This window comes from Mesoplodon mirus, assembly GCF_964341445.2.
Source record: "Mesoplodon mirus genome assembly, chromosome: 7".
Taxonomy (NCBI): domain Eukaryota; kingdom Metazoa; phylum Chordata; class Mammalia; order Artiodactyla; family Ziphiidae; genus Mesoplodon; species Mesoplodon mirus.
The window spans coordinates 33,226,677-33,239,156 of NC_138983.1; the positions used below are offsets into that span (position 1 = coordinate 33,226,677).

Below are 12,480 nucleotides of genomic sequence, written 5' to 3' on the forward strand. Positions count from 1 at the left end.
TCTGATTTACTTCACTTAATATGATAATCTCTAGGTCCATCCATGTTGCTGCAAATGGCATCATTTCATTCTTTTTTTGGCTGAGTAACATTTCATTGTATATATGTACCACATCTCTTTATCCATTCCTCTGTCAGTGGACTTTTAGGTTGCTTCCATGTCTTGGCTATTGTAAATAGTGCTGCAATGAACACTGGGGTGCATGCATCTTTTCAAATTATGGTTTCCTCCAGATATATGCCCAGGAGTGGGATTGCTGGATCTATGTTTAGTTTTTAAAGGAATCACCATACTGTTCTCCATAGTGTTTGTACCAATTTACACTCCCACCAACAGTGTAGGGGGGTTCCCTTTTCTCCACACCCTCTCCAGCAGTTATTGCAGACTATTTTTTCTTTAGGTTTACATCCCAAGGCAGACAACCATCTCTAACTCCCATCTAACACCCAAATCCCACTTCTAAAAATATTTTTAATTGCTGACAAGGTTTAAAAATGATACAAAATTGAGTAAAAATGACAGAGACATCCCCAGGTGCAAAAATGAAGAGAGACATACAACCTTGGGAAAATCTTATGGTAACTCAGTGGTAACTGGGGACATGCATAGAACCTAGTAAGACAATAACACATAAACATCCACTTCAAGATATGAAATACGGTCTTTGGGGTGAGAGAGATGAAGTCAGAGATTAGGTGCTAATCTCTTAGATTACCCTTTCACTGTACCCATGGATCAATGAAGCAGCAAAGTCTGTTGTCTCTTCCTGTCAAAGTAGTATACTCCCAACAAAACTACTGCCTTTTATATATGATGTCAGGAATACACCTGCATATTGCATCCCATCCTATTTCTTGTCTCCTATAAAGCCCTTGTGGTCAATTTCTTGAGAATAATGACTATGACTTTGATCCTTCCCAACGCCCACCTCTGTGTTTTCTACTCATATGTGGTATAAAATTTATCCTTAAGATGAGATTGTCTATTGCTAGAATAGCAGTTAAAGAAAGCTCTCTCTGGTCACATCAAGAGATTTTTTTAAAGGCAACAGTAAGAGCAGAAACTGGCAATATATAAGCAATAGGACAAACAAGTACCTCCTTCTCATTAATCTTGCCCTGTCAAGTTGTCCAAGACAAAATAAAAATCTGATAAGAACTAGAATGGAGGGGCTTTGTTAAGTGGATGAGAGGGAGCTAAGCTGAATGGTAACCTTATATTCAAAATGGTCCCTTTTATTTGCTTGCCTGAGTGGCTAGATTCTTGCCCTTTCCCCAGTTAATTAATTTCTATGATTGATCCTGTTTGTTTCCTTCATGTAATTTATCATTAATTTTAATTTATATGTATATACATATGTATATGTTGCCTATTTTGTTCAGAACTGTATAGCTAGCACATAACACAATCCCTGACACATTAGAAGGAACACACACAAAAAAGTTTTTTTAATAAATGACTTAGGTGAAAATGTTGTTTCTCTTTTGTCAGAGAAAGAAATTGACAAGCTATGTCAATAAAAAGAAATGAAGTAATGGCTCAGATTTCCCTTCTTATTGATTCTTTGTTATAATCTTAGATGCCCCTTCCCTTCTCTCACTATAGAATAAGAGATCATGGCACTGGGTGCTGTGTCAGGAGTGAAATATTCCAGATGGCATTGAACAATTTAAATATATTTTCATTTTCTTATATTGTCATTAGACAATGGAAATAGAGCTAATGTGACAAGGGCAGGCAGGTCTTGGCCAGCACTCAAAGCTAACATGGCTTTGAAATGTAGCTTTTCAATGCTTAGATAATGCAGGAAGTAATGACAGTTATTTTATTCACTGCATTCATATCATGGCTCCTCTTACAGTATATATGTAAATGTTGGATCTATAACAGTCACGAAGTATATGTTGACATAATAGACAAATTCCTGAGTAATGGCTGAACTCGGGTGTGGAAAATAAATAATGAACAGCATCAAGTTAATAGTTCATTTTCAGTAAACATTGTTTAGGCAAGACAAATTTTCCAATGGAACAGTCAATGGGATAGGCATATAGGCTACAATTTTAATCATCTGAACTTGGTGCAATCACCTCTTCTGCTCCTACAGGCCTCCTGACATTCTCAGGGTCACCTTGGATGGTAGTATCAACAACACATAGATATAACCTCCAACTCCTCACCTTTCATATCCATTGTAGTAAGTTATCTTTGCTCTTATGTTTCAACCTATTCTTAATCTCTTAGCTTTTGATTTCATTTCTTTTTTTGGGATCACAAGCCTATGACTTGGCCTCCTATATTAGATTCTGGCTCCTCTCCTTCATTATATTGTAAAGTTTTCCTACTAGAGACCACAGGTTTCTGTGTGCAATGCTGCCCCAGTTTGGTTATCTTTCTACCAAAAAAAAAAAAAGCCCATGTCTTTCTAGTTAGTCCCTCTAACTTAATAGAGCCTGTTACTGACACTACTCAGGTTTGGCTTGACCCATCCCATGAGCAGGACCCAGATAACAATTTTTATACCAAAATGGCATTACATTTTAATTTGTACTGCTAGTTGTAGCCTGTTTTAAGATTGCAGGTAAGGTCACTGTTCACTTTGAAGTTCACTGGAACAAGATGTCACCTAATGAAATACAATGTAAACCATATAAAGTATACTTTGCTCTAGATCTTACAACTTATTCTCCCTTAAGATCAGCCTTATTTTTGCCTTTGATCTTCTCCCCACATCAAAACACTTTTCCCACTTCCTTTGCCACATGTTAGTAAAATGCAAAGTCTGTGAAGATCCTGCTTGTCACAATGTCCTTTATTTATAGCCCACTGAACATTGCGAGTTCATTCCCATCTTAGGGCCTTTGCACTCGGTTTCTTCTGTCTGCAGAACCCTCTTTCCAAACATCTACATAGGAAATTTCCACTTGAAATGTATGTTTCAGCTCACATATTATCCTCCTCAAAGTCTCTATCACATTTCTTAAATTATGTCCTATGAAGCCCTTGTCATAAATGCATATTATCTTATCGTTATATCTATTTCTGTTACAATGTAATTTCTTTGAGGGCTGGTATTTTTTTCTTTTTTAAAAAAATTTATTTTGTATTGGAGTATAGTTGATTTACAATATTGTGTTAATTTCATGTGTGCAGCAAAGTGATTCAGTTAGATATATACATATATCTATTCTTTATCAAATTCTTTTCCCATTTAGGTTATTACACAATATTGAGCAGCATTCCCTGTGCTACACAGTAGGGCCGGTATTTTTTTGGAGAATCACTGGTTTCTAACTCAACAAATATTTGTTAAATGAATAACTAAAGCAAACCCTCCAGAGGATATGTTTTATGTGAGAAAATAATGAAATATTTCTCATTTTATCCTGTATATTATCTAACACAAAAGTATTATTTTAGACATTAAAATACTACTGCTTATGCTGTATAATATATAAAGCTTATAAGAAATTTTTGTTTATATATATGATCTTGAGATGGTGGGAGATTTAGAAGACAATTTTGTGTGTGTGTCTGTATGTGAGTACTTTTCTCAGAAAAATGCACTTTTGGGGGAACAAGAAGATATATATTGCAAAGACAACAGTGTCCCTACTTTCTCACTTCCTGACAAATAAAAGTTCACAAGGTAATATTCATGTCTACCTTCATTTATTTACATGAAGATGTGAAGTCCTCAGAGAGATCTGGGTGTACCAATGACAGCTGGCTTTGGAAAGATCGTGAAGGACTGTGAATCCAAAGCCTTTCCCCTTACCTTTATTTCACCATGAAATTGCCTCTATGAATCCTATAAAGTCATCCAGCAGTTTATTTTTTCTGCTCTAGGTTATCTCTATGTCCCTTGTATGTAGAATGAATAGCATGTGTGTTAACTTATGAAGTTATATTACCTTCATCTATCTATTCAATCAAAAACTATTTATTATGCTCTTGCTGTATGCCAGACACACTGTGGCAAGAACAGTTCTTGTTCTTTTACTACTTTGTCCTGGGAGTCTGTGCAGATCACCTAACTTGTGTCATCTGTAATACAACGTAATAATGCATGCTGTCCTGGGTGAAATTTTGTGAGGGTCAGATGCAATAGAAACTTTTAACATAAGAATTTGAGAGATAGTTTCCAAACCATAAAGTTGTTTTTACATTCCAGTAGCTGAGGCTAACTATAATTCATAAGATTTTGCCAAATAAATAATTGATTGTTTGGACAACCAAGATTGACTCTTAGATCTTGAGATTATTATTGCTTTTATTGGGAGAGTAAACTGAGACTTCTTTCATGAGAAATATGAAATGAGAACCAAGTTAGAATGTGAAGATATTGTTTTCATAATATTTATTAAGTATTTAAGGCTATTTGAAGCCCAGATATAACATTCTTTGGAGCTAGACACCTGAAGAGAATTAAAAAGTCTCATATAAAAATGATGGGGAGAGGTGAAGAGCAGTTTCATTAAACTGTAGTTTTTATCCATTTTGAAGTGAGCTAGCATTTCTACCTGACTTTATGATTGCAGTTTACTAGCCTCAAACATACCTTACATAAGATTTGTTGAAATCAACCTCCAGTAATATGCAATGCTTTTATAGTTCACTGTAACAAAAGGAGTGACAAGACCCTGAAGGTTAAAGAGAAAAATTATCACAGAGATGCAGTCTCTCTATGATCTCATTCACTAATAATAATAATTACTATGCTTCCTGAATGTTTTTCATGTGCCAAGAATTCTCAGTACTTTACTTTTTTTGATGAATATCATTTTCTCATCACCCTTATAAAGTGAATTTTTATTATTATTCCATTTTACAGTGAAGTATAAAGAGTTTGAGCAATTTGAATATGGTCATTCAGTGACAGAGTTATGATCTGAACACAGACAGACTGACTGTGGAGACATTTATTTAAACACTACAACATAGAATCTCTCAACCTGAATCCAGTCTGGCATTGTGAGGGCTAAGCACATAGTGCTCTTGGTAGAAGTGGGGAGGAGGAAGGCATAGGATGGATAAGACAAAGGAGAAAAAACTACATTTTCTTCAAGTTCTGTGACTCAGGACAAACTACAATTTGCCCATGACACATCATGTGACAAAACCAGTTTTTATAACTCACATGTACTTAAAATACACATATTCACTCTTTGTGTTTCTCTGAACTCCTGGCTCAATGTATAATTATTTCCTAATTTTTGGTGCCCAACAAAATTGTGAGAGATGTGGGACCCAAGATTGTGTATCATAAGTGTTTTCTGTTTCTCATAGCATCTGGCACACAGTGGTCACACAAACAGCATTTCAAACCCATATAGTCATTCACTGACTAAATGGATTATTTGAAGTTAAGTAAGGGAAAAAATTTAATGTAAGGAAGAACATTCCAACCGTCATGGTTGTTAAAAACTCAGAGTGGGAGATCCTGCCTCAGAATCTTGGAAATTCAATGTATTTCTAGAACTTAAAACAGGGATAGCAAAGAAAGGAAAAATAAAAACATGATCTAATTGAACTTCAGGATTATACATACCTCTGATTGTCTGATTCTACCAATTCTATAAAGAGTCATTTCCTTTTTAAAAACTAATTGGTATAAACTTCTTTTATAAATTAAGGAAATCTCATAAAGTGGAATCTTGGTAAGATGAATTATATTTGACCTAGTCTACAAAAAGGCAGGCAGGTTTCCCTAAAATTCTTAAATATTATATTAATTACTTGGATAAATATAAAATGAGACAATCACAAAGGAGCAAAGTTGTTAAAATATCTTATTCATTCAAAAGCCATATTTATCCCAAAGATGTAAACCTTAAGAAGGAAAATATTTATAATTCACAAAATGTGCTTACAGTTCCCCTACTGCAACACTTTCTAGATATCCTGTTTGAAATGTTAGTTATGCTAGCTATGAAGAGGTTTTGGCCGCATATAAATGAAGAAGGTTCTAACTGGTGATTAGAAGGCAACCTCCTTTCTTTACAAAGTTGCTAAATGTATACAGATATTATTGCAAAATGAATTATGAATGTGATCATCTTACTTGCTTATTATTCCAAATAAAACGATTGCTAAGTTTTGATCACAAAAATGAAAAGCCCTTGACAGCAGACAGAACCTTTCATTTTTTAAAACTGCTTATTTTGAAAAATATAGGGGCATATAGAGAGAGACATAACAAACATCAGGTAAATAGAAACCTGAATTAAATGTTAAAAAGCATCATTTTAATCATATAATATATGTTATATATAATACATAATTATATTAAATACATTTATATGATAATATATGCATATGGATATTTTAATATGCATGTATATATTTATTACATGTAACTAACATATATATACAAAATATGCGATATAATGTATGTATATAATGCATGAAATATACATACACATATGTGTAAATTAAAGACTGTGCCTATACAGCTTTAAAAGGATAGAACATTTGAGAAACAGTAGATATATCTGTAAGCATCCCTAGTGTTATTTCACTCCATCTTTCCCCAAAGGCGATTGCGTCCATAAACTTGATATGAGTATCTTTCTACTCTATTTATGATATGTAATCAAAACAAAATATGTTTCATGTATTTGAACAATTGTTAAATACTGTACATAATAATTCTGACTTTTTTCATTCCACAGTGTATGTTATAGATATATCAATATTGATACAGGTATCTTTATATTTATCAATATTAAATTTTGATTACCATTTGAAAATGAGTATAGTAAATATATGGATTATATATATTAATTTTAACAGCAAATATTTAAATTATTTCCTTTTATTATTAATACAATCACTGCTGTATTTAATGTCCTTATGCACGTTTCCAAGTACATATGGATAAGTGAAAATTCTAAGGTACACACTTTTAAAAACTGATCTTAATAATTACACTCCCATTACTAATGTATCAGAATTTGGTATCACCAGACTTTTAAATTTTTATCAATTTGATAGTGTTGAGATGCTATCTTATTGTTTTTATTCACATTTCCACTTTTCTGGTGAGGTTAAGTATTTTTTTTAATAAACTATTGAAATATAGCAGATAATGAAAAAATACATGGGTCTTAAGTGTACTTTTAAAATTTTATATACATTTTAAAGAAATATTGCTGTATGCATACTGATTTAGGATTGCAATATTCTTCTCCTGGACTGATCCATATGAGACTCTCTTCTTATCACTAAAAAGTCTTTACTTCAAGTCTACTTTTAATGATGTTCAGGTTGATACATGTTTCTTTGTATTACTGTATACAGAGTTCATCTTTTTTTCCTTATTCCCCTACTTATAGATCTTTTGTTTCTTTATATTTAAAGGTGTCTTTTGTATAAATCATAAAGTTTTTGTTTAATGTAGTCTTATAATTTTAGCCTTGTACTTGGAATATGTTAACCATTTAAAAATTTAATTACTAACATGCTTAAGTTGATATCTAACATTTCACTATTCACTTTCTATTTTAGCTCATCTTTTTATAGCCAACAATTTGACTATGAAGTGGGTTATCTTTGTGTTTAATCTGATTGTGAATTATTTATATTTTTGAATCTGTGGTTGATATCTTTCAAAGTTATTGAAAATATTTAGCCATTATGTCTGTGAATATTGCTCTATTTGTCACTTCTTCTGGCACAACAATTATATAATTTAGAAATTTAGAAATTGTCTTATACATTTCTTATTCTTTTTCTGCTTATTTTCCATTTATTTGTACTTTCTATACATTAGTATAGGTATTTGATATTAATTTTCCTTTCATTTCACTAGTTTTCAGTTCTACTATGTCCAATCATCCATTCTGCTATTAAACACATGAGTTAAATTCTTAATTACATGAATTATATTGTTCTAATTCTAGAATAGCTAGTTGATTGTTTTATAGATTCCAAGTCTAGTGAAAATTTTTGTCTTTTTACCTGTTTTATATTTCTTTTATTGTAATATATGTAATGCTATATACATGCCCATAGAAATATTATGCATATATATGTATATATGTATATAATAGTTGTTAAATTTTTGAGTACTTATTCTCTTATTCCAATATCTGAACCAGCTCCAGGTGTACATCTCTTGTCTTCTTTATTTATATTGGCCAGACTGCATTCTTTCTTTACATGTCTAGAAATATTTTTATTATACGCCAAATATTGTGTATAAATGAACCAAAAATTCTCCAGATGATATATAGAGAAGGTTTATCTTTCCATTGTTAGACCGAATGATGGCTAACTCCAATCTAATCAAGAATTAATCTCAGGCAGGGGATGCATTGAATGTTTGTTAGAATGCAGATTACTCTTGGATTGGCCCTGTTGCTACATCATAGACTTTTCATGTGTCTGACTGAGAGCAATGTGGGTGTTTTTCGTCTTCTCAAGTCTGAAATACTATGATTTCATTTTCAGATTTAGAGTTTTCTGCATTAATATTTTCTAGATATATGTTCTAGGAATTAGAGAAAACTACACTGGATTCAATAAATAGTTGTTGAGTGAACAAAGAAATAATTTTAAAATCATTTTACCCTTTTGTTCTGAGTGAATTAAAAAAAAGGAATATTTACTTCCCACAATTTTAAATAGTTGATCTAAAAATGAAAGGAGGCATTAAGAAATTTTGCCAAATACTGTAACTATAAAGCAGCAGAACCATAATTCTAAATTTTATGACTAATTCCTTCCTCCATATTATATTTTCCTTTCCATATACCAACTCCTTATTCTCCATGAATGTCTCATATGAAGAGCATTGATAGGCAAAGGTAGGCATCAGATGGGAGTTGTGGTTTATTCTGAGCATGTACAACTGTAACATAATGAGGCATTAAAAAAATAAAATGAAGTAGATGAAATGAGGTAAAGAGAGGCAAAGAAAACCTTTTGGAATTAATGTTGATGATAGTACAACTTTGTGAACTTTAAAAGTGTGACTTTTATGGCATGTGAATTTTATAAGGCTGTTATAAAGACGGAATGTCAGCCACTCTTGCATTATCTTTGTATAAACAGAGTTGCTTAAGAGAGCTACTTTCTTCTTTTTATGCCTTTTCCTCCAGGACTTTAAGATTTCCAAAATAAAAAGTGTCAATGACTACTTCCATTTGCTTTACAACTCATTCATACAAAGTTAATACATGACATCTTTGTTGATGCTTTAAAGTATGTTTATTCACTGTATTATACAGCAAGTGTACCAGTAAGGTAAAAAATAAAGCCATGCAATCACAGAGCCTCAACCTTGAGTAGATTTACTATAGCAGCAAAAACAAGAAAAGAATTGGGTTCCAAAGAAAGTATCAAACACTCATGAATTCTATCACCATATTACATGCACAGCATCTGCAATTGCACTGACAAATCAAGAGGAGCAATGAGTACACCTAGCTTCATCTGCTGCAACCAAAGTCTGATGGCTCATGGATGTCAACTTACCCGGTCAAGAGCTGCTTTCTCCAGTTCATTTTTCGCCACAGCTAATTTTCGTTCCAGATCAGTAAGCTGTTGGGCCTGTAAAATGAAAGAGAGGTAAATCTTTTTAGTAAATTCTATAACCTTTCCCCTCCACTTTAAGTATCTGTCATTCATTACCAAAGAATTAGAAAAACAAAAACAAAAACAAAAACCTTGTGAAATTCATTTAGAATTCAGGTTAAAAATATTCTATTACATGGTCATTTGGTTAAGCTGCAGAAAATGTTGTTCTGGATGAATGTACACTAAATGTTTCACTGGGTCAAAATGTCTAGTTGCAAAGTTCCAGCTCATGTCCCAGAAAATATTTGTGGTATAAATCCATCAGTCATGTTTCTAGTTGCTATGGACTAAATTTTGTCCCCCCTAAAACTCATATGTTGAAGCTCTATACCCCTCCCACACACCATATAACTGTGTTTGGGGATAAGGCCTTTAGGGAGCTAATTAAGGTTAAATGAGGTCATAAAGGTGAGGCCCTGATCCCACAGAATTGGTGTCCTTATAAGATGAAGAGACACCAGAGACCTCTCTCCACCCTCACACAGAGGGAAGATACAGTGAGAAGTCACCATCTGCAAGCCAGAAAGGGCTCTCACTAGAAAATGAATCTGTCAGCACCTTGATCCCAGAACCATGAGAAAATATGCTCTGTTTTTTAAGCCACCCATTCTGTTGTATTTTGTTAAGGCACCCTGAGAAGACCAATACAATAGTATTCACTCTTTTTCTATTTTTATTTTTAAACCAGTATAACTCTATCCCACCATATCTCTGTATCTTTGCAAATGTCACAACTGTACTGCTAAAAGAAAAGAGCCTCAGATTTTGGAAGATGTGTTTTAAAGTCCTTCCTCCACCAATGCCTAACTACTGTATATACTATAGTTATATACTGACAAAGAGATGCTCTGCAGGCTCACACAGGATCTGCAGAAGGGCCGGCCTCTCCTCATGCCTCAGAGCCTCGCTACACCTCTGGCTTTTGTCAGTCTCCTACATTTAGCCAATGAAAAGAATTTAAATCTGGAAGGAACAGAGGGTCTTTCTGATGGTCTTGTGAGGCAAGGGGATTGAGTTAGCCTTTGCCTGGGAGAAGTCAGCAGAGGGGGCTCATCACTTCTGCAGTGACCAGGACGTCCCCATTCTGAATCTCCATCCTGGGTGTTACAATACCGTGGGCTTGTAACAAGGCTGTAGCCAACCACCGAAGTGCCTACTTGTCTTTTGCTCTCTCCCTTCTCTTCCCTGGTCTGGAAAATAGAACCCTGTACCACTGTCCTTGAATAACCTTTTTTTTTTTTTTTTGCCTTATGGTAGGCACATAGGCAGGAGGAGAATGTGATGATATTTTTCTTGATTATGAAAACCTATATCCATTCTTTGTGTCCATGCATAGTTTTCATCCCCTAAATCGATCTGTGCTACTTTCCACACTTGACTCTTGTGGACAATAATTTTCCAGTAGGCAATTGTTGCCCTTAAACAGTAACATAATCATGTACATGAAATATATATGTGCACTTTTAAATACACAATAATGTTTAAAAATAAAATCATTGTGAATGAGGGAGAGAGAGACAGGACTGATGAAGAGGGTTGTTTCCAATTTGAGGGTACCTCCAAGTGAGTGGACTCTCATAAGCTCTGAACCATGGCCCCCCCTTGGCCTGTCTGTCTCTGTCTTTCTGGCCACCTGCCCGCACATCAGGAGGGCTTCAGGACCATAGGCCTCGGTCTCGCATTCCTGGCCCGGGCTTGGGCCACTCTGCTGGCCTTGCATTGCAGCTGCCCTGGGTCCAGCTGCATTCCTCAACCACAGAGCACTCAAGACTTCGCCTGAGACAATCCCTGCTACCGTAGTCCCTGCCAGAGCCAGCTTCTGTCCACAGGACTGAGGCCCAAAAGAAGAAAGAAGAGTGGTCCTTCTGTCTGTCCCCAGCTTCTAGGCCTGGGACAGGAGTTAGGGAAGATAGGGAGGGGCAGCACGTGGGCCTTAGTGGGATAGTGGCCATCCCCACACCCCTGGCGGCTGTAGGCAAGTTCCGGGGAACTCGCGTGGGAAGAGGGCAAGAGTGTCAGCACCAGCCTCAGTGCCAATGAACATTCTCGGTCACCAGCTGGAAGGGAGTTAGTGCTGCCCCGAAATCGCCTATGCCTTAAACACCTTTCTACCCCCACAAAGCATGTCATGATATTTTCATCCTCAGGGTCCTTTAGGCGGGCAGCCTCTCTCCTCAAGATGCTGTCATTCATTATCTGCAGTCCAGAGAGTGGGGTCTGTATAGTTACAAGTCCTCCTGCCTCCATCCCTCTCCCTCCTTGTGTGGGTTTCAGCCTAAATCCTGTCATCCATACCAAGGGACTCCCACAAAACGAAGACTTCAGGGTGTGCAGCCATCCAGGAAGCCTGTATCAGGACAGGTTGAATGAATTCCAACAGAAATAGCAAATATGCCTTTGAAAGCTCATTGCCTATTAGTTCCCAGGATTTCAAGTATTTACCTCTTCTAAGAATCATTGAACTCAGTAAAATCTAGCCAAGAGATCTTGGGATACAAAAGGATACAAAAACAGTAAGAAATGTAACCACAGGAATTGCAGATTTGGACTCATATTATCATACTTTGGTCTTAGTTTTGAAAGGATCAGTTACTGGATTAAATCATATATCGGGGCTTCCCTGGTGGCACAGTGGTTGAGGGTCCGCCTGCCGATGCAGGGGACACGGGTTCGTGCCCCGGTCCAGGAAGATACCACATGCCGCGGAGCGGCTGGGCCCGTGAGCCATGGCCGCTGAGCCTGCGTGTCCGGAGCCTGTGCTCCGCAACGGGAGAGGCCACAACAGTTAGAGGCCCGGGTACCGCAAAAAAAAAAAAAAAAAAAGAGAGAAAAGAAATGTAAACATTACAGTCCCATCCCAGAGCTAATAAATCAGAAGCTACATTAAAATATATATAT

General features: G+C 35.5%; 1 protein-coding gene across 1 annotated transcript in view; it reads right to left on the minus strand.

The window, feature by feature from the left end:
* LUZP2 (leucine zipper protein 2) overlaps positions 1-12,480 on the minus strand; it is a gene marked incomplete at both ends in the record, with an annotated part of 465,699 nt that overhangs the window by 47,216 nt on the left and 406,003 nt on the right. Inside the window, one exon of the mRNA XM_082627973.1 lies at positions 9,481-9,555. Within this exon, the coding sequence (XP_082484099.1) occupies positions 9,481-9,555 (75 nt within the window). The remainder of the gene's footprint in view (positions 1-9,480; positions 9,556-12,480) is intronic.